At 36.4% G+C, this 24,120-nt stretch overlaps 3 protein-coding genes and 1 pseudogene across 6 annotated transcripts; 2 read left to right on the forward strand and 2 right to left on the reverse strand.

Annotated features, from left to right (window-relative positions):
* Positions 1–4,820: 4,820 nt before the first annotated feature.
* LOC137748623 (transcription factor MYB123-like) lies at positions 4,821–6,362 on the forward strand. Its single transcript, XM_068488793.1, has 3 exons — positions 4,821–5,045; positions 5,282–5,411; positions 5,518–6,362. Exons 1-3 carry the CDS (start codon positions 4,913–4,915, stop codon positions 6,236–6,238), a joined length of 984 nt encoding a protein of 327 aa, XP_068344894.1. The 5' UTR covers positions 4,821–4,912; the 3' UTR covers positions 6,239–6,362.
* Positions 6,363–16,200: 9,838 nt separating this feature from the next.
* Positions 16,201–18,346, forward strand: LOC137747719 (cytochrome P450 CYP72A616-like; annotated as a pseudogene).
* A 175-nt stretch (positions 18,347–18,521) lies between these two features.
* Positions 18,522–21,340, reverse strand: LOC137748878 (DNA-directed RNA polymerase III subunit RPC4-like). The gene is made up of 11 exons (XM_068489067.1): positions 21,038–21,340; positions 20,857–20,901; positions 20,643–20,698; positions 20,466–20,532; positions 20,324–20,363; positions 20,022–20,114; positions 19,892–19,938; positions 19,730–19,790; positions 19,386–19,477; positions 19,073–19,309; positions 18,522–18,900 (listed from the first exon to the last, which is right to left on the reverse strand). Exons 2-11 carry the CDS (start codon positions 20,881–20,883, stop codon positions 18,748–18,750), a joined length of 873 nt encoding a protein of 290 aa, XP_068345168.1. The 5' UTR covers positions 20,884–20,901; positions 21,038–21,340; the 3' UTR covers positions 18,522–18,747.
* A 281-nt stretch (positions 21,341–21,621) lies between these two features.
* LOC137748644 (mediator of RNA polymerase II transcription subunit 20a) lies at positions 21,622–23,945 on the reverse strand. Of its 4 annotated transcripts, XR_011070101.1 has the most exons (4): positions 23,725–23,945; positions 23,221–23,600; positions 22,308–22,750; positions 21,622–22,187 (listed from the first exon to the last, which is right to left on the reverse strand). XR_011070101.1 is itself a non-coding variant. In XM_068488811.1 (3 exons), exons 2-3 carry the CDS (start codon positions 23,224–23,226, stop codon positions 22,508–22,510), a joined length of 249 nt encoding a protein of 82 aa, XP_068344912.1. In that variant the 5' UTR covers positions 23,227–23,600; positions 23,725–23,945; the 3' UTR covers positions 21,622–22,507. The 4 variants fall into 4 exon arrangements, 3 of the variants coding, with proteins under 3 accessions (XP_068344912.1, XP_068344913.1, XP_068344914.1); XM_068488811.1 differs by having other exon boundaries at positions 21,622–22,750; XM_068488812.1 differs by having other exon boundaries at positions 21,622–22,750; positions 23,078–23,600.
* Positions 23,946–24,120: the final 175 nt, after the last annotated feature.

The raw sequence follows: 24,120 nt of genomic DNA on the forward strand, positions 1-24,120 counted from the left end.
GTAAGTTTAACTTTTTGTGTATATTATACAGTAAAATTCCGTTTTTGTCCCTGCTACGATAGAAATCTCTCGATTTCTTCGTGTTGTGTGCTTCCAGCATCTTCCACTTTTCACTTTCCTCTTCTTTCCTTCTCTTTCCGTTTCTCTCATCCTAGAACCGAAGAACGATGGAAAATCAGGGTTCTTCCATTTGCTTCCACAGATTTCTCGATCTCTCTCGAGCTCCGGATCCCTAGCCTCCGTATGAAGGTTCGTTTTTCTCTCTCTCTCTCTTTCACTTTTTTTTTTCAATTCGTGATCGAATTTTCTTTCCAAGAATGTTACATCTGTTGCCTTCGGGAAGAAAGTTTAAACCTAAAAAGGCTTGGTTTTCAGGAAATCGTCAATCCTGCAGAATCCTTGGGTTTCCTGGTGAGTTATCCGGCATATTTGTTTTGGGTTTGGTTTTTGAATTCTCTTTTCTTTGTTCAAATTTTTGTGATTTTAAAACCTCTCGGTGGCTGCAGATTTCATCGGCTATTTCATCAGTTTTTGGATTCGATCAGGATCGGTTTTTTACCCACGAAATCTAGAGTCTTTTGGTAAGTTTCGTGACTTTCTCCGTGTTGCTGTTTCAAATTTTGTTTTTGTGGTTTTCGATGTTCACATGGATTTTTTGTTTGAATTTTGTATTTGTGATTTTGCGGGTTGTTTTGAATTTACAGATGGCTTTTTCTAGGTTCGGTGAATTTACAGGGGAGAGGGAGAGAAAGGCCTGTGGAGGTAAACTCTTTTGCTAAAAGCTTCTAATTCATCCTTTATTTCTTTTTTCATCTGGGCAAAATTTTTGATGGATTTATGTTTTTTTTTTTTTTTTTTTTTTCCCGTTGAATTCGAACTCCAATCTGAATTATGGATTTAGAAAAAACAAATTCATGAATTTTTTATTTGCGTGCATGTCGGTCCTGTAACCGCATGATTTGATAATCCGACCGCGAAGCTAATTGTTTCTGTATGTTTTTGGATTGCAGACCTGGACTGTCGAATGGAGAGGATGAAAAGCAACTGCATGAAAGCGGCAATGGAGACCCGACAGCAGCATTTTCAAGTCGATCTGGGTAATCTCATAGCCTTCGACCCTCATCACAGATTCCCCTCCATCCCCTTCTCTAAGTTATTTTTCTTTACTTATTCAATATATCTCTATTTTTTGGTAATATTTTGTATACTTCTGGGCTTTTTGAAATTATTGCTTTTGAGAAATTAATTGAAAATTTACTTTTGGAAATTGGGATTTTATTTGGATTAATCCCATCAGTAAAGTGGCAGTCATAAGTGAAATAATGAATTTATCACACTATGCTGATGGGTTTTTGTTCAGTGGGTGAAATTCTGATTTGTTTTTTTCATGGTATTTAGGGAGGAATTAGTGAAGGAATGTATAAAGAGAGGGACCGAGTTGGTTTAAGCTATTGCGAATGATCTTTTTTTGTTTTCTTTGTAGAATTTCTGTGTGTTACTCTCACTCTTATTTTCACTCTTGCTCACAATCTCACAATATAATATTTCTCTTGGTCTTACTCTTACTCCGACTGTGACTCACAATTTCATACTTGCTCATTACTTTTTTGGGGGTATTAAGTTACTATCAATTTTTGTCAATGTTTATTCATATTAATTGTTCCGTGGCAGAACTGGAGAGTGTGTTCTTTCCAATCTTAAGCCAGGAAACATGTGGAGTATTAAGTCAGAATGGTTCTTGCTGCTTCAGACAGTGGCCACACCACAGTAAGCAGCCCATAGACCTTTAATAGTATTTGCATGATTATTCACTTTTTGAGTGACACCAAACAAAGGAGTCTACTAATTTTAACTTTTGGTCTCTGACATGGTTTGAATTAAAGACGATTTTTTTTCACAACATAATGTTACACTTGCTGCTGCTGTAGAAGAGTTAATTTCTGGTAGACAGATGATTATAATGTTGTTCCTATTATGCATAAGGTCGTGGTTATAATATTGTGAGATTTTGTGTCTGCATAAATCCAGTAGTGGTTTTGATAATCAAAAAGTAATCTCTCAACTTATCATCAGGTGCTTAAAGATTTGAATTTTTTAAAGTGCTTCCACAAAACCTGCACAGTGGTTCCACAAAAATCTGCAAAGTGGACGTTATGTTGCTTGCAGCAGTAGATTGTTCTTTTCTATTTAAGTTGTAAGCTTTGTTTTCTATTTGGTAACTGTTGTTTATTATTGGTTGTTTCAAACTATTTATTACATGTGTATTAACATTTTCTTTCATTTGTAGCTTCTTTTTTTTTTTTTTTTTTTTTTTTCTTCTTTTTTTTCTCTGATGATCAAAACTATTTTTTCTGCAGTGACTGCTTCAACCGAAAAACTTTTGCTCATGTGTTAAAGGATGTTGGCATCTGTTATCCAAAACAAACAAGTATGGAATCACATTTTTTTGTGTAAATAGTTGATCCAAACATGAATTATCAAGGTGGAATACTAGGTTAATCATTTTTGTATACTAATAAGGCATTTGATAATGTCTTTTCTGTAAGTTATATAAATTTTGACAGCTTTGTAAATATATTTATTCCATTTTTTGTTTAGTATTTATAACACTTTGCATATTTACATGTTAAAACATACTCTTATAGTTATATTTTCGCTCCCGCAACAACGTGCGGGCAAAATTTACTAGTTTAAACTAAGAACAAAAAGTTAGCAAATAAGAGTCCACATGTTTTCTGCAATACTTGAATTTTATGGGGCATCCAAAGATTTCGAACCCTAAATCTAATGTAATTATGCCGATCATTTTATTTACTCTCACCACTAGACTAACTCTAGTGACTTACATAATATTTGCTTTCAGTTGTGCAATGCCAATCAATACATATCTTATTATGATGTTCCCAATACCAACCAATACATATCTTATCATGATGTTACCAATACATGTCTTATTATCAAGTTTTACGAGTTGATCATTATTAGGTCACTTGTTAAGAATTAATTAACGAATCATGTTATTATCGAGTCATTCATTAAGAATCTGTTAAGATAATGGACATGACAAATAAACAACACAAACACGATCCGTTTACCAATATAGACATTATGCATGATAATTTTTTGCACCTAATAACCCGACACAACTCGTTAACAAGTCGGGCATTATCGGGTCACCTATAAGGACTCGTTAAGATAACAGATTTGAGACGATCCAATCCAATAAGATAATGAATATGCCATAAAAACGACACAAACACGATTTATTTATTAGATCTATCAACTCTACGTAGTAGATGAGAAGATCTGGTCTGTAATTTGAGCAGTTGGACATTTTAGTATGAGGTTTGAAAAAATAGACATCAAATTTAAGCTACTTTAGTCACCGTTGTCATTTATCCATTTAAGTCTCACATGTGCAAATCATTTTTTTAGTGAGTGGGATTAATTCTCCATTTGGAGCCGTGGTAAATGAGAAGATCTGCTCTTAATCTGAACAGTTGGACCTTTTAACAAGATGTATGAAAGAACGGACGTTAAACCATGGCATGATGTAGAAAATACGTTAAACCAATATAATAATACTTATAAACATAAGTATAATCATGGCATGATGTAGAAAATACGTTAAACCAAGCATTGGTAGAAACTATAAATATATACAAAGCTTTAAACCAAAACTCACTCATTGGTACGTAGTCAGGTCCTTATAATTGCTTAGGTGCAAATTGTTATGGATGCTCCATCCCACATAATTTGAGCGGGGTTGTGTGATGACAGATGAAAATTCTGGGAGACGTGGTGAGAACCAGAAATCAAGCAACCATTCCTGTATGTATTTAGGGAGGTATATGATGGTTAAATTCATAAAATTAATGGAAATTGGATCTAAGGGATCATTCGGGAATTTAAAACGATGAATGGTCGTAGTGACTAGTGAATCACTATCTGACGAAAAATAATAATGGCAAACTGGTCCACTAGTTGACTTTGTGCTCAGAGGAAGCCCTGCTAATATTCTATATATTGTGAAATTCTTATCGTCTGCTTCGTGCATACAAATTTATTGTTTATATCTTTGCTCTTTTTACACCTCAGTGACCTCACCTTCAGTTATGGCTTTGTTTTTCTTTAGGTATCGGTCAGCACACTTCAATTTAGATGTTCACTTAAACATTTGGGTCATTTCGAGTATCCATCTGGATTATCCGAGTCAGAAGTGTCAGAGTTAAACAAAAATAATAAATCAAAATGTGTAGATTATAGATTCAAATATTTAATTATAAGAGACATTGAATAAAATACACAATAAATATTCAAACAAAAAAAATACATAAATTTGAATTAACGTACGCATTAAATGATGAAATTAAATCAATATGATCACATATTCAAATCAAAGTGCTACCAAAAGATGTAGGAAGTAAACAGTTAAGTGGAAGATATAATCTATATACATAACATGTGCCATAAGTTTTTATTTGTAGTTATGATAAAAAAAAAGTTTTTATTTGTAATTTATATTTCGCACTTAACTCAACGTAAATGTCATTCAGCCTATCACGCGACACAATAGTTTTTCTTCAAGTTCTTTTCCATTTTGTGTGGTGTTCTAAGAGTGACGTTCTTCAGATTGAGAAAATGATTAGAATTTTGCGTTGAATCAAGTGAGATGGGCCTCACTAAATCTAAGACCACAAGTAACGTGTATTGAAAAAATGGCTTTATAATATAAACATAGGCGTGATGAAAATGTGCGGCTATATATATGTAAGTATCCGACTGCAAGGCCATAAGAGACCACATCAAATAAGCATAAGTCTTGGCGAAAAACCAGAGGCTGGAGAGAGAAACAAGTTTCAGAGTGAAAATATATAGTTTTCTGGTGTAACCAAGCACCTAAACAGTAATAATGGGGAGAAGCCCTTGTTGTGCAAAGGAGGGCATGAACAGAGGTGCTTGGACTGCCCATGAAGACAAAGTTCTCACTGAATACATCAAGCTCCATGGAGAAGGCAGATGGAGAAACCTTCCCAAAAAAGCAGGTAACAGTTAAATCAAAATGCTAACTTAGAATCAATAGTAGCTTACCCTTTTTTCCGGTTACATTGAAGGACTTCGAGGTTTGAACCTACCAGACTACTCTTACCACTTTCACCGCTGGGCTAACCACAATGGCTTGATAGTAGTTTACTTTAGAGCAAGCCCATCGCTGGTTTTCTAAATTGTGCATGAAAATCATATAAATGTCTAATTAATTAGTACTTAATCATATACGCAGGTTTAAACAGATGTGGGAAGAGCTGCAGGCTTAGGTGGTTGAATTATCTGAGGCCAGACATTAAGAGAGGTAACATATCTCCAGATGAAGAAGAGCTTATCATTAGGCTTCATAAACTTTTGGGGAACAGGTAATTTTCTTCTGAATTTTTTTTATTTATGAAATTCTAGAAATTGGGTTCTTTATTTTGATGGATTTTTTTTTGTTTTTTGTTTTTTTTTTTTTTTAATTTTCAGATGGTCTCTAATAGCTGGTAGGCTTCCAGGGCGAACAGACAATGAAATAAAGAACTACTGGAACACAAATTTAGGTAAAAAAGTTCATGACCACCAACAAGGATCCGCTTCAGATCTCAAGCACCGCAAAAATGGTGAACCAAATTCCAAGAAAGCAAAAATGATGGACATGGCAGCACCATCATCCCATGTTGTCCGTACCAAAGCTGCTAAGTGTACCAAAGTTTTTATCAACCCACACCCACACAAAGTCCCACTTGGTCATGATCATCAACATTGCACTGAGGAAACAAATGCAGGGGGACTAATGTTTGGTGACAAGCCAGCAGCTATGGATGATGACCACATTAATAGGACACGGTCATTTTCTTCGTTCTCTAATATCAATGCTGATCAAGAAAATGTAACCTCGGATTTTTTGGCGGATTTTGACATGGATGAGATTAGCTTAGCCAATCTTCTGAATTCGGATTTTCCGGAGATTAATCACGATGAATTGAATCATAATGGCAGTGACAATGGTATGTCACATTGTGTAGATGAAACCGCTCGATTTTTTTCAGAAGGAATGCTGCAACATTGGAAGAATGGTGGTAGCGACGATGGTGATGATCGAGTTCAAGTTCAGCCAAATTTGGTTCTCAATTTCCATTCCTACACTTCTTTTCTGGGTTCTGACCATCAAGGGGAAGAATGCCTTGGAGTTGGAGAGAGTCGTTGAATAATTTTTCCTAATTATTATCTATTGTATATATTGTAATATTTTTTATGGTGTCATCTTGTCTCCATGCTGGTCATGTTTGATATTTATCATAATTATCAGTGGCAGTCCTACTTTTGCTTGATTTATATGATCAGAGAATTCGCTTTTGTTTCCCAAAAAAAAAAAAGAATTGACTTTTGAGATGTGTTATTTTTTCGATGGAATATGGCCTCATGTGTGGTGTATTTATGTTGTCCTGTGGTGGAGCGGGAACCTTTTGATATGTAAGTTGAACATGCTATGAAAAAGAGAAAAGAAATGGACTGCTTCACCTGGAGAAAAAAGCAGGCTTGCTCAAAGTACATACAAATAAATTGACACAAATCTGGATTTTTATGATTTTTAGTTAGGTAAATTACACTTTATCACTTCAGGTTTGAGGTCTATTATAACCTCATACAATATCTTCAAAACATTTCGCTTTCATACATCAAGTAATATTTTATTTCAATATAATACATCCCGCTAGATTCTCCATTCATTGATCTTTTAAAAGTTGATGTGGTTGCCGCATGACAATTATTTTTTTATTTTATTACCCTTAAAAAAAAAAAAAAAAAAAAAAAACCAGAAAACCCATCCCCCGACCACCTCCACCCCCTTCCCCATCACCACCGCAACCCTTCCTCATCACCATCATTGCCCCCAGACCACTCCTCCCTCTTCACCTCCCCGACTCACCTTCTCCCTCGCCTCCACTCTCTTCACCTCCCCTCCCCTAGCTGAGACCCACTGCCGAAGGAAATTTCCACTCAAATGCCTCATTTGAAATTAATCAATTCACAAGAGATCCAATCTTTCTTGAAAAAATGAAAATCCAGTTTTCCCTTTTCCCTCTACTTTCCCAGCTACCAAACAGATAATCTCACTCTGCAAAAACAATCCCACACAATAATTTATTCCCTTTTTCTTCCATGATTTCTCACCAACCAAACAGCATTTAGCATCATGAAATTCAGAAAATCACATTGTTCGACAAGAACAAGGAAACCCACAATGCACCTATCGAACCCAAATTCAAAACCCACAACTTTCGAAACCAAAACACCAAAAACAAACACACCCAGATCTACAAATCGTACAGAAACCAAAAAATAAAATAAAAAATCAGACAACGGAGAGCAATGAGTTACCTATTGAGAACCAGGGTCGGATCCAACGCAAGAGACGATGGAACACGACCACCCTTTGTTCCTCTCTCCCTCTAGAATATGAACCACCAGACCACCACTAGAAGACGTTTCAGCGTTGAGGGTCAAGTGGTGCAAGGAGGAGTGGTCTGGGGCTGCGATGGTGATGGGGAAGGAGGTGGAGGTGGTCGGGGGAATGGGTTTCTGGGTTTTCTGGTTTTTTGTTTTTTTTTTTTAGGATAATAAAATGTAAGGATAATTGAAATAAAATAATACTCGAAGGATAAAAATGAAATGTTTTGAAGATATTATATGAGATTGTAATAGATTTCAAATCTAAAGTTGTAAAATGTAATTTATCTTTTTTATTTTGTTTCTACCAATTATCACAGATTCTTCGGTGTAAGTTTTTTAATTAAAAATTTTGAAGGAAAACAATTTAAAAAATAAACAAAGAGTGGAATTTCGTATAGAGTTCGTCCTTTCTTGCAAGATTAATACTCTCAGAACTAGGGGACCCAGCCCCTTATGATTAATAAGAGTCATCGACGTTTAACATTTATTTATGTGGACCAATTTTGTGTAATTATAGAGGAGAAATACTACCGAGATTCTTACTGCTCCCTTATTTGTTTTGTATAATGCTTTTATAATGTTGATATAAGAATTAACGATAAATTATGAGGCAACAGAAAATTCATAAGAAAATCTCATTTTGAAATAATCGTCTTAACATTTCTCATTATAGACATAATAATGCCCAGTTGTTGAAACTGATGTTCAAGAAGTCAATTAATTGAAAAGATTAAAAAGTCGGGTGAATTGTCGATTTAGCACTTAAATTATTACCTAAATAAAAATTAAGTTCCTAAACTTTTTTTTTTTGAAAGAATCAGTCTTCAAACTAATAAAATCTGCCAATTACATTCATAATATTAAATTCGAAGCTATACTATTTAATTTTTCGTCAATTTAAGTCGCATGTCTTACATATGATACATTTTAGAGAGTAGATTGGTAGATTTTCATAGTTTAAGGACTTATTTTTTTCAAAGAAATAGTGTACGGAGTTAACTTTGAAGGGTAAATTAGACATTTGATTCGCAACTTACACGCAACATTAAGGACATGTAGGCAAGAAAATGGCAGCAACAATCTCTAAAATATTAGGGATGAAATTAGCAATTTTAATGAATTATGGGACTTATTTTACCGAAAAAGTAATTCAGAGACCTAATTTCATTGAGGTGGTGATTAAGGGACTAAATTAGTAGTTCATCCTAAAAAGAACATGTGTGGCACAACATTCTTCATGTCTGAAGTTTCAATTAATTTGACTTTTTCACACCAATTAGCTTACGGGCATGCCCTATAAAAATCTATAAGTTCTTGATTTCAAATTTTCAAGAGAAACGATATTGTATTAGTCAAAAGAATTGGCGATAGCAACCTTAGAGGAACTAATTAAAAAGTGTATTTTCAAGCCTTTACAACCATAGAGGAGCTAAAAAGTGCTTCTTGTGCTTCCATTTAATTGAACCCAATTGTGAATATGGTTTTTTGTTCTATATTAGTCATGTACCGTTATTCATGAATTGGTGGTCCAGTGGTAAATGACGGACTGCAAGACTTCCTTCAAACTAAAAACTAGAGATCTCGGGTTTGAAATCCGTTGCTGATGTGAAAACCAGACTTGTGATTAGAGAAAGATTGAAATGCCTATGTGAATCTTTCCCTTACCACTAGTTGTCCCATTTTTAAAAAGTTTAAAAAGTTTTTCTCTTTAGTTACCTACGTCTTGCATCACTCTGCTAAGTTTAAAAATAGGTATCCCATCCTTGTGGACTATTTCTCTAACAGAGAAAAAACTTTCTCTATCACAAAATGTAAATTATTACGTGTCTATTTATTGTCAAATGATTGAACATAACATTTCTCAAATCTTACTTCTGTCTCTCTCTCTCTCCATAGTAAACACGTGTCTCTGCTATCAAGCGAGGCTGCTGGCCACAAATGATCGTTCAAATGGTCCCAATCCAACAAAGCCTCCCACACTACTCCCTCTTTGGCAGTAGTGAGTGAAGGTCCCAACGATGTCAGCCTTTTAGGTACTACAACGTTTGCATTGCCTTAAGGGTGGATTGGGGGCCTATCGTGCCTCTACGTTGGGCATGTGCACAAAAGGGGTGATGAATAATATATGATATATCAACCCAACGAGGGCATGCAAGCAGTGGTAGCCAGAAGGTTACGAAGGTCTAAACTATAAACTTCATTTATTTGGGGTCGAAAAGCAATTTACTTCGTTAGGTCAACATCTAACACTCTTTGTCGATGAGACAAAATCAATAGAACTGTTTGGTGGCAGGTGATATGAGCACTTTAGAAAGTAGCTAGCTTTCCACGTCCATCCATGCTAGAAACTAGAAAGTAGCTAGCTTTCCACATCATCCATGCACTAACAAGTTGGAGCACAAGAAAAGTCTAAATTTCATTATTGTTATATTATTGACATAATATTAAAAATGGTATTTTTTTAAGTGGTTTAATATATTGACAAAATGACACGAAAATTAAATTTTGTAACATTTTATGTCATTTATCTTTGTGGGAAGCTAAAGTTGCCACATTTTAGTAAAATTGTGCTTATACCTTCATTACCATTGACCATTATTGTGTACTGATATATTAGTATCATCCAATGGTAGAAGATAGAAAATTAAACATGGATCATGTGATAATAATAAATACTAGTAGAATTTAAACACGACGTCACGTGTACTTTATAATTGGTATTCAATTGAAATTATCGTTAAGATCTCTCCAGGATTAGTCTTGACAAAAAATTATTCTTGAACCCAAATACAAACATCATACTTATGAAAAGTGATGGAAGTTATTGAGAGAGAGAGAGAGAGAGAGAGAGAGATGCGAGAATGAGTACTGTGAACTGGTTTGAAGCAAGCTGGTGATTAAATTAGCATGCATATTATTTTTATTTCATATATACATTAAAGTTCAAAATTGTTGAATAAGATAAAAATATAATAATTGACAAATTAGCAGAATTCGAGACCACAATTACGGGAGAAATGCTAGTCCTAACAGATCTTGCTGTCCCCTGGATCACACAGATTTGGTGTTCTATGGCATTAGGTAGTAGGTACGTGTTTTCTCTCCGTTAGACAAAGAGAGACAGAGAGAGACTTCCAAGTTCCATCCATGAATAATTTCTTGATCTTTCACACCTGAATTATATGGCATTAACGTCGCCAGCCATGAGCCATGCTTATATCGTGGTATACTTTGTTATCTCATACAGTTTTTTTATTTTATTTTAGTTTTTTAGCCAAAATGGTTCATGAGATTTGCGTAATAAATTATTTTGATCCTTGAAATTTGAAATTAATAGAAGTGATCCCTGAGATTGTCTACCATCAATTATTTTGGTCCCTCTATGCACAATCATGTTAAATAAAGATTAAAATGACAAATATACACTCAATTTAATAAACAATAGGCCAAAATGATTTGATAAAAATTAAGGTATTTTGGTCATTTTATTCTTATTTAATAGAGATTTTTCACGGAATGACCAAAATGATTGATAGTGGACAAACTCAGGGATCAATTTTATTGATTTCAAATCTCATGAACCAAAATGAAGAGTTATGCAAATTTCATTGATTATTTTGACTAAAAAAACCTTTTGTTTTTTTTATGACTTTTAGCACAAAGATTTCGACATATGGTAATATAATATTTTAAGTATAAAGGACGAACTTTTCTCCATTATTTCCAGGACTTTGCTTTTGGACTTCGCTTTTCCATGTCAAGTTTAATTGATTATATTCAACATGATGTACGGTAAGTTTTTGTTAATCTCAACCACTTAATCTAAAAACAATATTGGATATGATCGGAAGTTTAATTTTATACAACTTCCTTAGTTATATTTTAAGCTTAAGTGTGCTACCTACTCCACTAAGTTCCATACTAATTAACATTTCTGTCTAATATTCTTTGTAGCATGCACAATGTTTGTATGTTCTCTTCTATGGTTTTCTGTTGCAAGTTTATGTGTTTGAAAGTTTGTGGATTGAATTAATTCTCAAGGAAGAATATTTTGGACAATGTTTGTATGTTAAAATATATAAATATATGTATAATTTATATTCGAGAATCTTACTAAATCCGGTCTGATGTAAAGTTGTAAACTCATGTTATTTTCTTCAATTGAAGCAATTTGATCTTCATGATGAGAAGCAACAAAAACTTAACTAATATACTTTTTTGGTCTTACTGATTAATATATAGTAGCGAGATATAACGTTGTATGCAGGGTAAATTTTAATCTATCACGTGACATAGGCACCTCGATCATTTTTGTTCTTGTTGTTTGTTCCTCAATTTTTAGCTTAAGCTTGTACAAAGGATAATACTTCTCTCATTTTTGAAATAGGAGGAAACTCCTCTTTTCCCATTAACCATTCAATATTCAATTGTTTTGGAGACCATTTTGCCATCTTTATGATGATGAACCGTCAATTTATTTGATTCATATGGATAACTAAACAATCTTTAAACCAAATGAATATTTCTAGAGATGATTTGTAAATGATACTAAAGAGAATGAATTGTTCTGATTACCCTTATTGTATGGTTAAATGATGTCACAGTCACAGTAGTAGGAAATAAAGATTTCCTGATCCTCCAAGAAAATAAGGAAAGCATTGCCCTTGTGCAAATATCTCATTCCTCATTTACCCACTTTCATACGGTAAGTGAACTGCTCAAGTCTATGCTCCAAGTCCAAACGCACCAAGCCAAAAAAGTGACCTATATATGGAGGATCTATGGTTTTTACTGAAAATTAATAGGGCGCTGTGAAGAAAGTACTCATCGACATTTCTTTTACCAATTCAGGAGGAATATTATTGATTGATTATGCGTTTTCAGATCTCTCACCATTCTCAAACACTCCCTTCAGTTGATATATATATATATATATATATATATATATATATCTGTCTGTGGAGGAGACTTTTCAAGCACGCCAGAAACCCTAGAATGCTATTTTTAGCCAGTCTCAAGTTTTAATGGATCAGGGAAAGGGAACAAAATATGAAACCAGGGTAAATATTCCATGACTTTCAACAGCTTTAACGATAAAAAGAAAGGATGTGGCGAAATAGGAATATATAGGGTATAGGAGGGGAGGGCTGCCTTAAAATAATTTGACCAGAAGCCATAATCTTACTTCTGTTAGGAGTGCAAGTATTAGACTTTTCGGTTTCGATTAAATTTAGGTATACCTACTCTCACCTAATGGCATGTTCGAGAGCGATTTTAGGATGCTTTCGACAATGTTTGAATGAAAAAAATTAAATGCGGCCATGACCAAGGTGCTTACGAGTTGAACTGCTTCATACAAAAGCACTCCCTAACACTCCAAAAAAATTATTGAAGTCACATTGGGTCCTCAACTCAATCAATTCGCACAAATTATATCTCCGTAATTTCATGTCACTTTAAACCCCAATATGTCACTTTATAAATTTTTCCTGCTAGAATACATTTTACGAGTGGTAGATTGACCTGGTGGTTAGGGCCTTCTTTTTCAACCTATTGCGTCCTAGCTAGGTTTGATCTCTCCTTCCTCTCTAAATACCGGTGATCAAAAGTATTAATATTTTTGTATGTGATCCAATATCCTAATGAATAGAGTGCTGGGTTTTCATCCATATATCTCAGGTTCGAAACTCCACCTTCTCTTAAATTATTGTAATATTTTCGAACCCTCCACACTTAATAATAATGAAATAAAATAAATGGAATGGTACAACCATTATTAAGAAGAGAAGAGTGTGGACAATGACATTAGTAGTCTCAAAAACGCTTTAATGGGGCAAGGCCTGGGTCCAGATTTTGTTATGCATTTCACAAGCCCTGATAAATTAAAGCCCAATAAATTTTTCCACTTTTGTTATTGTTTTGGACATCCAAACAAAGGGCCGGGCAATTTGGTTTGGTGTTTCTTGGATTGGTTCAAGAAGTCGATTAGTTCAGGTTTATCTTTTACACCAAAAACAAGTAATCCCAGTCCGTGTTGTAAGAGAGTTTAAAAATTAAAACTGATTAGATATCTATATAAAGGCCTTTCATGGGGCATTCTACCTTCTAAATTGAAATGCAGTACAGTTTTCCGGTGGCTTCAATCCTAAACTTTCAGAAATCTGAAGTTGGCATCTTCATCAGCAACATCTATTTCTCTGGCGAACTCGAAACCAACATTAAGCAAGAAGCTTGACAAGGAGAGAAAAAAAAACTACCCCTCTACTTCTGTCATGATCGGTTGCTCGAAGCAATTGAAAAGTATCAGGTTCTTGTTATTGTTGGGGAACCTGGATGTGGAAAAACTACAGAACTCCCTCAATACCTATATGAGGCCGGGTACACAAAGGATGGATAGAAAAAGATTGGAATCACACTGCCACGTGGACTCACTCATGTCATGCCAGATGTCGCCGCCAAAGTTGCTGAGGAGAGGGGAGTCCAGCTTGGACATGAGGTAGGCTATTCCAACCCTAATACTTTGGGTCATACTAATGTTTTGATCAAATACATGACGGATGGGATTTTGGTGCGTCAAATATTTGAGAGGGAAGCAAATGTGGAGAGCTACAGTGTGGTGATGGTGGATGAGGCACAAGAGAGAACGCTCGCAAGTCTCAACTGATATTTTACTTGGAATACTTAGAAATATTACTCGACTAAGACCATCCGCTTTTAAGCTGTTAATTTCACGTTCAACTGTCATAGATGCTTAAAAATTTTGTGACTTTTTTTATTCTGACCTGATTTTCTAAATTCCCCGACGAATGGGGCGTAATCAGATACACTACATGCATACCATGGAAGATGGCTATGACTTGGTGGATTTAGTAGTTACACGAACCCTGGTATTTCATGTGACGGAAGCACCTGGTGACATATTGGTATTTTTGCCTGGTCAACAAGAAATCGAATCCTTTGACCATTCGTTGAAGCAAATAACGATCCTCGTGGTCATACCCAGTTGATTACACCCCCCATTAGTGCAGAAGTTTTGGAGCCAACACCTCAAGGGGTTAGGAAGGTTGTACTTGCAACAGGCCCGGCTGAAATTTCGTGGCAAATGTTGAACAGTATTCAGTATGTCATTGACTCTGGTCTTTGCAAGATGAAGTCTTATGATCCGATGGCCGGGAAGGAGTTGGATCGAGTGAGTCCCGTCTCGAAGGCTGAGGCAACGCAGAGGGCAGAGCTAGCGCTAAGCGGGATCTACGTGCTACAGGTTGTACACTAATAATTTTTACGAGGGTTTACAAGAGAACACACCAGAAGTACAAAGGAGAAACCTTGTAAATGTTGTTCTTGTGCTTAAGAAACTAGGGTTTGGTGATGTATTTAAATTTGGGTTTGTGGATCCTCCGGCTTCTGAAGCATTGGCACAAGCTCTGCAGCAGTTGATTAGAAGGGGAGTTTTAGATAATGATCTGGGTGAGTTGACTCAAGTTGGTAACCAGATGGTAGACACAGTTTCATTATCCATGTGATGGAAAATAGAAAAATATGTTGATTCATAAATATTAATAGTTAGGAAGCTTTGCTTTTCAATTTTCAATTTTATTCTTGTAGAATATATCTTTAATTTACTTAGCTTCAAACATTTGACAATGTTCTGATACCATGAAGAAAGTTGAGGTTCCACCATAAAACCAAGTGACAATATGGGAAATACCCCAACTACTTTTTAACACATGCAAAGTCCCTTCTTTCCCAAATGTAGGATTAATACTCTCAACCACTTAACTAAAGAGTTTGTGTTATATAAATTTGTAAGCTAAATTGTACAACTCAATGTTGCTCGTGGTGAAAAACTTGATAGTAATATGTTTGTGGTTGTGTTTCTTAGCTGTCTCGGTCCAAATCGAACATTCCATCCAAAGTCCTTCCAACTCACACAAATACATGCATCGCTTTGCAAATTTGATTCAAGTGTAAAGCATGTTTCAATCAACCAATTCCTTAAAAAACCTTTTCACCATTATATACAACGCACACATAACAAAGTTAGACATTTTAGATAAAAAGTTCAAATTAAACCGAGATTGATAACAGACTTATCAAATATATGTTATTAAGAATTTTTTCACCACATAAGTAGCATTGATGTATCACACCAAATATATAGATGATTTGTCCAAATCGGCATAATAATTTCTTATTTCTTATTTATTTTATGGGTCAAGGCTTGATCCTCACGAAAAGGACACATTTGATTTGATCCTCCCCACCAGAGCTTGATCTTCAAGCAAACTAAAACATTTGGGCCTCAAGTAAACACAAAACATTCCAAGAGGAACTAAACAAAAAGTAATATCTGATATCTCAGAAAGCATGAACAAAAGTTGACTAATCAGATGGTGTATTGTCCACGTATCAAGAATAACTAGATAAATGACTTAAAGTAATGAAACATCGTTAGTCAACAAAAAATGTCGATTTAACATTATAAAACAACATTAGATTTGACAGATTGTTTCCTTTTTTACAAGATAGAACATCATTAATCAACAAAAATGTCGAATTAACATTATAAAAGAACATTAGATTTGACAGATTATTTCCTTTGTTACAAGATAAGCATTTGACTGGAAGCTCCAAAATCTCTATTATATATTGCTCAAGTTTGAGTTTATGAATCATCATTCATCAAACATCCAAGCAATCTCAGTTTTATTTAGTATGGAAGAATATGTACTGCTATTATGTTCTCTTGCATTTGTTCTGCTGCTCTATGGTGCTGCTAGGGTTTCCTACTCCATTTTTTGGAAACCCAAGTGGCTAGAGAGGCAGCTGAAGCGACAAGGGATTAGAGGCACCCCTTACAGGCCACTCATTGGAGACATGAAGGAGTTTTGTTAGGCTGATCAAGGAAGCATGGTCCAAGCCTATGAGCTTAACTCACCAGATTGCCTCACGTGTCGACCCGTTCACCTCAACTATCATGCAGAAATATGGTAACACACCTTCTGAATTATGTTTTTATTCTGAAAAATGTTATTCGCACTCCAAAAAAGCTATTATACATTCATTTCTTATAAGTTATAAAAACGTAAAGGAGAAATTGCACTTGTTAACATTCCATGGTGCCAATAAGAGTTCTTTATATTTTCTAGGTCAATATTGTGCCTATGAACTTTAATTTGGTTTTGGTTTCCTTGATGTTCTAACTTTTAAAACTTGTCAAGTTACTCCTACAGTCAAATATGTCAATTTTACATTAAATTGAAGGTTATTTTTGTCCATTCACTTGAAAAATTTGACATGTTTTAAAAGATTATGGGAGTTAAAATCAAATTAAAAGTCGAGAAGACAAATCAGAAGAAGGTTGTAAGTTAATTAGGCACTTCAAAATTTCTCCCCTTTCTTGAATACAGGCAAAATATCAATGTATTGGGTTGGGACAACACCAAGATTGATCATCATGGACACAGAGCTGATGAAAGAAATTCTGTTGAACAAGCAAGGCCATTACGGTAAGCCGCCATTGAATCCATTGATTCTCATTCTGACGAGAGGACTTGCAAGTCTAGAGGGTGAGAAATGGACCAAACACAGAAGAATTATCAATCCTGCTTTCCACTTAGAACGACTTAAGGTTTGTATTTCCAGAAAATTTTGTTCTGCGAGACTCCTTCCTTTTTTTTTTTTATCAGAATGATTCATTCCTCCTTTTTTTACATGTAGGAAATGAAATCGGTTTTCGTAGTCAGTTGTCACGAAATGATAGAGCAGTGGAACAGGGTGGTTCCCCTTGGAGGAGGAGGAGGTTTTGAAATGGATATCTGGCCTGAGATCCAAAAGCTTAGTGCAGATGTTATTTCTCGAGCAGCGTTTGGAAGCACGTACGAAGAAGGGAAGAAGGTTTTCGAGCTTCAGAAAGAGCTTCTAGTGCTGACATTTGAAGCAATGACTACTTTATACATTCCTGGTTTCAGGTGCATTTCCAATTTCCATTGTCTAAAACCCTAGCTTTCATGCTTTCATATTTGTTAGCGATAAAAATTAACATTTTGACTGTTTGAGTACAGATTTGTTCCAACAGAAAAGAACCAAAGGAGAAAGAAATTGGCCAAAGACATCACGTCAATGCTACGAAACATAATCGAGAAGAAAATGAACACGATGAGGGCTGGGGAATCAAGGGTTGATGACTTGCTAGGAGTGCTGTTGCAGTCTAATAACCAGAAGGATTCATCAGAAAATCCAAGCAATACGAAAATCAATGAGACGTTGACAATCGAAGAGGTGATAGAGGAGTGCAAGCAGTTTTATCTTGCCGGCCAAGAAACCACCTCAAGCTGGATAACATGGACCCTGATTGTCATAGCTATGCACCCAGCTGACTGGCAAGAAAAGGCAAGGCACGAAGTCCTTCGAGTTTGTGGGAAAAAGGAACCCGATTTTGAAGCTATAAGCCACCTCAAAATTGTGAGCATTTCTCTCTGCATGACCACTCTTTACAATCACAAAAATCTTTGCAGCTTCTTCTAAATACTTTGTAATTCTTTCGCAGATAACCATGATACTTAATGAAGTTTTAAGGCTGTACCCACCGGCGATTGCAGGATACCAACACACTTACAAAGAAACGAAAATAGGAGATATCATTGTTCCGGCAGGAGTTGACATTACTCTCCCAACCCTACAGATTCACCATGATCCCAGCCTGTGGGGTGATGATGCAGGGGAATTCAAACCGGAGAGATTCTCATAAGGAGTGTCCAAGGCAACAAAGGACCACCAGCAGGCGTTCTTTCCATTCGGATGGGGCCCGAGGAACTGCATCGGCCAGAACTTTGCAATAATGGAAGCATTCGAATTATGAGAATCGACCCAAGAAAGTGTGAGAAGCCGATATGATCTTTGACTGCCGTGTCTTGGATTCAGATGGCCGACAAGAGCCCGATTTACTAGAGCAGTAGATTTAAGAATCCTATCTGTCTAATGTCTAATGGAGAATCGAATGTGTAATGTTATTTGCAAACAGAGAACGTAGAAACTTAGCAAGCACACAAAGAATATGGATTTATTTCAATACCATCAGAATAGAGAGGGTTAGTTGCAATACGTTCACTTGAAACACTCCACTCTTCTGCATATTATCAAGGTATTTAGCCTTACCTATTGGAACTTGTCATCTATTTTCTCGGATAATGTCGAATGAAGAAAGCCGCAATTTTTCACTCTCACACACCAAAACTGTATTCGTAAATGGGCAAAAAAAAACTAGAATAAACCATCTACACTTTCCAAAATGGAGTCGATATCTGGGGTTGCAATGGCTCGCTTGTTCAGCTCGCCGATAATACCAAATCCCTTCTCGTTCTCATTAGTAACCACAAGATCCTGGGCAAAACCACACTTCATTCCTGAGGAGACCTGCAGAAAATTGACAAGATTTTATACAAAAACGTAGTTAACAGGAGTTTGCTAACACATACGGAAATCTAGGATCTCCTTTAAGGTATTTTCAGCACAAACAGTTAAGGCAGAAGTGAGGAAGACAAGAGAAGATATTCGATTTAACATCTTTATTACGAAATGTACTCACATCGAAAAGGGTATCTCCTAGTTTCAGCTTGATAGCACCGCTTCTGTACACCAGCATCTTACCCATGTGGCCAGGTGGTAAATCAGACAAAGCACAAAACTTCTGCATATTGTGCCTGCTTCCCGGTGGCCCTGAGCTTTTTGTTGCATCAGGCCCATCTGCTGTAGCTGATCGTTTCATTGTAGGCAGATACTGCGGTAACTGAAGAAAGAACATACTTGTTGCTTTATTTTCCTCCTGCCAACAAACTATCAAATGTAAATAATAGGATACAAGCATGCACTGTTTGAGCTTTAACTGTCGAAATACCAACCAATAGATCAAGATCATTTGCCGGTTTTGTTGAGTTTTCATCGTAAGTTGACTCCTCTGAACCGACTCCAAATTCTTCCTGATTACGAATTTCTGCAAGTGGTATAGGTAGAACATTTGGTGCATTATTCAAACACAGGTTGAGATTAACCTTGACAGCAGACGAAACATATATATGATCAGATGGAAAATGAAACCTGTTGGATGTGGATCCTATAACGAAAAAGCAATGCCTAGACAACTATATAACAGCTACAACGTGTCGTGTTTCTGAAAATTTGACAATCCTATTGCTTCTCTCATGCGACATAATATTTCTTTTCTAACATGCATTCCACAACTTACCAGGATCACCAGAATATGGCGGTCTGAGAGGAAGAGTTACAGGGTAATAACTGTACTGATTCTGCAACAACATCCACATTTACACACACACATAAAATTCAGAAAAATAGGGATAGTGAAGAAACCAATAACTACGCATATCTGAGTCATAATGTAACCTACCCATGGCGAACCATATTCTTTCTCCACTTTCACGCCCGAGGCAGCAGCTGCAAAAACACGACCCAGGGTGAGGTACTAGAAGCATCTCATTAGCAGATAAACGAAAAGACTACATCGAAGGATACCATACCATCAGTGGCTGAAGTATTCCCGCCTTTGTGAGCACCATACACTTTCACGGATGTGGATGCAGCACCACCAAATGCAATTTGTGTAGGCGCCACTGCAAATTTAAATAACAGATGAAAAACTGTTCTAATCCCAAAAAAATTGTAGGGCAGTATTATCTACTCAAGCCAAACTCAAAGAAACCCCAAAAACATCGAAAGGATACGAATTTTATAGCATTATCGTAATTGGACTACCACAATGATATCTGGCCTATTTAAATCCGAATTCAAGAGTCACAACGCAGAGTTAGAAGAGCCTTACATTTCTTTTCATCTTTCGGCCTTGCGTGTATTGATCTTTCCTACAATATCAGATAACCCAATAACGAAAATAAACAAAAGATAACATGAGATATTGGAATAAAAACTGAAATTAAGTACATTTGCTCAACACAGTTACATACACTGAATCGTTTCAGCAGTTCCCTAGCCTTTTCAGCATCAGACTCCTCCGTCACATGGTCCGCTTCACTGAAGACCAAGAGATTAAGAACAAAACAAGTTAAAAATCAAATTAAACCAACAAAGGGCATATAGGCATTGCTATCGAGTTTTAACTTTTAACCATAAGTGACACATACATTTTGACTTCAGGTTTTGGAACCCGGCGCGGGGCAGCTTTCGGTATGAATCTCCTCTGCAGTGAGCAAAAACATATCAGAAAAAAACACGATAAGTGAAACTTTTTAACGACTGAAAAAAACAAAAGAGAATCGAATAACTGCAGAACATATATATATGTGTGTGTGTGTGTGTGTGTGTGTGTGTGTGTGTGTGTGTGTGTATCAAACAAACCTTTCTGGGAGCTGGTTCTGGCTCCATTGGAGATTAAACGAGAATCTTCAGATAAAGAACAAATAAAATTAGAGAAAAAAATTGGTAACCCATGATTGCAAACAAGAAACCCAAATAAAAAACATGTATAACCTATGCAGAACGATGATATGATATGATGATGGAGGTGGTGGTGGCTCACCTGTATTGGAGGGGAGAGAGAGAGAGAGGAGAGAGAGGAGAGAGAGTGGTGGCTGATGAACACAAATCCCTCTCTTCCTCTTCTGTTCAACAAACGGAGGTTTTATAGGGGCGGTGAGGGCCTCTGCAGTGCTAGTGTGCGGCTTCACGTGGATTTGCGGCCCCTTTGTTCCCACTCGCACCAGTTTTTCTCTCTCTCTTAATTTACACAGTACGTGCAAAAAGCATAAAAATTTGTTCTTTGCAGATTCGCATGGGTTATAGTACTTCAGTTCAACAAGGGCTCTACAGTTTCAGCCTATCCGAAACACATGGAAAAGGCCCAGGTTGAAAATACTCGTGGATTGACTTGGTTAGTCACGTGACTTTTTATTTACGAAACCAATAGAGTAAAACCCCTAAACGGTTATCACATGCACAGAACTACAAATATAACTCCAACGGAAATTGTCATGAAAAACCTAATGGCATTATACTGCGAGTTCCTCCAGTATGACCAGTAGTGGAATCTGGCATATGAAAATAATGAAAAAGATAATTTTAATGAAAAGCTTCCGGTATTGTTCATTGTACCCAGGATGCCACGCCACATGTTTAAAGAGAGAGAGAACGGTTTCACCCAAGATTTTGCCCTTCACTATACCCAGGATGCTATTGGACAAGAAAATGCAGCTTTCTGATGTGATATTGTATCATTGGTTTAAAACACCATAATGAGATCCCAGCTGTGGAGAAGTTTCTCTCAATACTAGGGCATGATTTTGGTCTTTTTGACAAACTTTTTCCCTATATTCTAATTTTGTCATATTTTCATGGAGAATGACTTGCACGGTACAAGTTCACCGCCAAGTGAAGTCACATACCAATAATACAAGGACACGCGTTAACTTTTTTCCACACGTTCTTATGTTATTGACACAAAACACCACCGTGACAAACAAACCTATGGCAATACAAGTTGTTCTCATTTTCAAGAGGTTTATCATTTTGTGAGTAACTCCTAATCATTGTTTTGTTTTTGTATGTATATATGCACTGCCTTGCTTAGGTTTATCAAAACAACAAATCTTTCCTTTTCCAAGGGATCCGGAAAAAATGGTTCCTTCTCCTGGCGATTCCTCAGCAGATGTCAGAGAAACAAGAATGAAGTTCTGGACATTGGGGATGTGGAATATGATCATGTCAAAATTAGCACAGAAAATAAACGCAGAATCTGCTTTACTCCAAACCATAATTAACAAGGTGAGGGAAAAGGGATCTCAAGAAATTACTTCTTTTCGATTTCAAACATCCTATCGTTTGCTTTCTATTCTTCCATGGACAATCAAACCTGCATACAGAACTTCATTACTCCCCGTTTTCTTCTATCCAAACAGCGGGAGAGTCAGCGCTAAGAAGATATGGAATTGGAATCATCCATTCCTCAAACCAGTTGACGAGTGACACACATCAAATTCTTTTTCTTCATTTCCTAATTTCTTGCTGATTGCTGCACTGCTTGCACGATCGCAATGAGTTGAGCCATAATGGCAGCATACTGGACAGCAGTATGTTGTGAAGTATATTGGTCAAGGCCATACTCGGAAAAGTTTGGTTCCACGTGCATGAAGTGCCCCAGTAATGATCTTTTCGACAAAGCCTGCTGCCATATATCCATGAACTCTTCCATGACTTGCCTCACTTTTTCCATCGAAGAAATGGGAAGGTACTCCAGCTGGAGAACACAGAGTTAACATGAAACTATTTCTCAGAACCAGAATAACAGGGAGATCAAGAAATCAATCCAACATTACTAATTTGAGTCACTAATCTAAAAAGTGAAAGCTTAATTAGAACGAACAATCGTCAAAAATCCAACTTTCATATATTAGCCAGAGCTTGGTAATCACATTGCTCGGCAAAGAGTACTTCACCCTGTATTCCAAACTCGTGCACAAGTGCAATCGAGGTGCCTAAACAAGTAAACTACTTTCACCATGCATTACCATCAGCATTAAACGTTCCAACAGAGAGCTCCGTAAGAACCAAGGAAAATACTCACATAAAACCAAAAGGCACCTTCTCAATGGAAAGCTTTGTCAAACTCCTCAGCTATTTCAAAATGCACATCTAACTTCTAAAACTCGTAAAAACCGAAATATTCAAATCCTCAACCAAATTTCAAGCTCATAGCAACGTCCATACCTCCATAACTATTCCTCTTAAATTTTCGGAATGAGTAGGAATAACTTTCCCCACTCTCAATTGAAAGTCCCCGACTTGATACTGAAACCCCTACACATTAAACCATAAACCACAAAGAATCAAGTACAACCATTTTATCGATTTCCACCTCCAAAATTCAGAACATCAAACCTTCCAACTACACCAACTGGAGGGGGAAACCTCAAAATAAAGCGAGACCCTCGATTTGTACGACTGTAACTTCTCCATAATCGCCTGAATCGAAGAATCCACCTCGAGAATTATCCGCTGCAACCGCATTATCAGGTAGTACTTACTGGGTTGCTCCGGCAGCGCAATCCCCAGAAGATAACGCGGGGGTTCCCCGGTTAAAGACGGCTCTGATGATGCACGCACAATGTACTATATCAAAATCTAATTTTTCAAACAATTAACAAAACCCACAAACAAGATCCAAAAACAAAACAATTAAAAACTTGAAAGATGAGAAATTTGGTTTTCCACCTTCCTTCCTTGACGCCATTGATGCTCTCGACGCACTGCGTGACTTCGTTTAAGATCTGACTGTTGACCGTCGTCCCTGCGTTGGGCTAAAATTGCAGCACCACAAAAATCAAGCACAAAACTTTATCATACATAACTGTCCGAATCTGTGTTGGGATTTACAGTGGTTACCATTTGAGTGGCATTGCCTCGGATATCGGCGGTTTCTGATTTAGGGTTTAGCAGAGATATAGGACGCTGATTGAATTCGGAGATTTTAAAGAACTAAATTGAGTGAAATTGAAAGTTCGGAGTGCAAAAAAGGACATATTTTTAGCACGAGGCGGTTTAAAGAAAATATAAAGAAAATAAGAATAAAAAAAATAGGTTTGGTTTTTATATTTTAAAAAGTTAAGT

This window comes from Pyrus communis, chromosome 10 (assembly GCF_963583255.1).
Source record: "Pyrus communis chromosome 10, drPyrComm1.1, whole genome shotgun sequence".
Taxonomy (NCBI): domain Eukaryota; kingdom Viridiplantae; phylum Streptophyta; class Magnoliopsida; order Rosales; family Rosaceae; genus Pyrus; species Pyrus communis.

What these genes read in the sequence shown, in the direction of transcription:
- LOC137748623 (XM_068488793.1), top strand. Translation starts at nt 4,913, where the DNA reads ATGGGGAGAAGCCCTTGTTGTGCAAAGGAGGGCATGAACAGAGGTGCT. An exon ending in AAACCTTCCCAAAAAAGCAG is followed by an intron (nt 5,046 to 5,281) that starts GTAACAGTTAAA and finishes TCATATACGCAG; the next exon opens with GTTTAAACAGATGTGGGAAG. An exon ending in CATAAACTTTTGGGGAACAG is followed by an intron (nt 5,412 to 5,517) that starts GTAATTTTCTTC and finishes TTTAATTTTCAG; the next exon opens with ATGGTCTCTAATAGCTGGTA.
- LOC137748878 (XM_068489067.1), bottom strand. Translation starts at nt 20,883, where the DNA reads ATGGAGCCAGAACCAGCTCCCAGAAAG. An exon ending in GAATACTTCAGCCACTGATG is followed by an intron (nt 19,939 to 20,021) that starts GTATGGTATCCT and finishes GTGTTTTTGCAG; the next exon opens with CTGCTGCCTCGGGCGTGAAA. An exon ending in TAGGAGATACCCTTTTCGAT is followed by an intron (nt 18,901 to 19,072) that starts GTGAGTACATTT and finishes AATTTTCTGCAG; the next exon opens with GTCTCCTCAGGAATGAAGTG.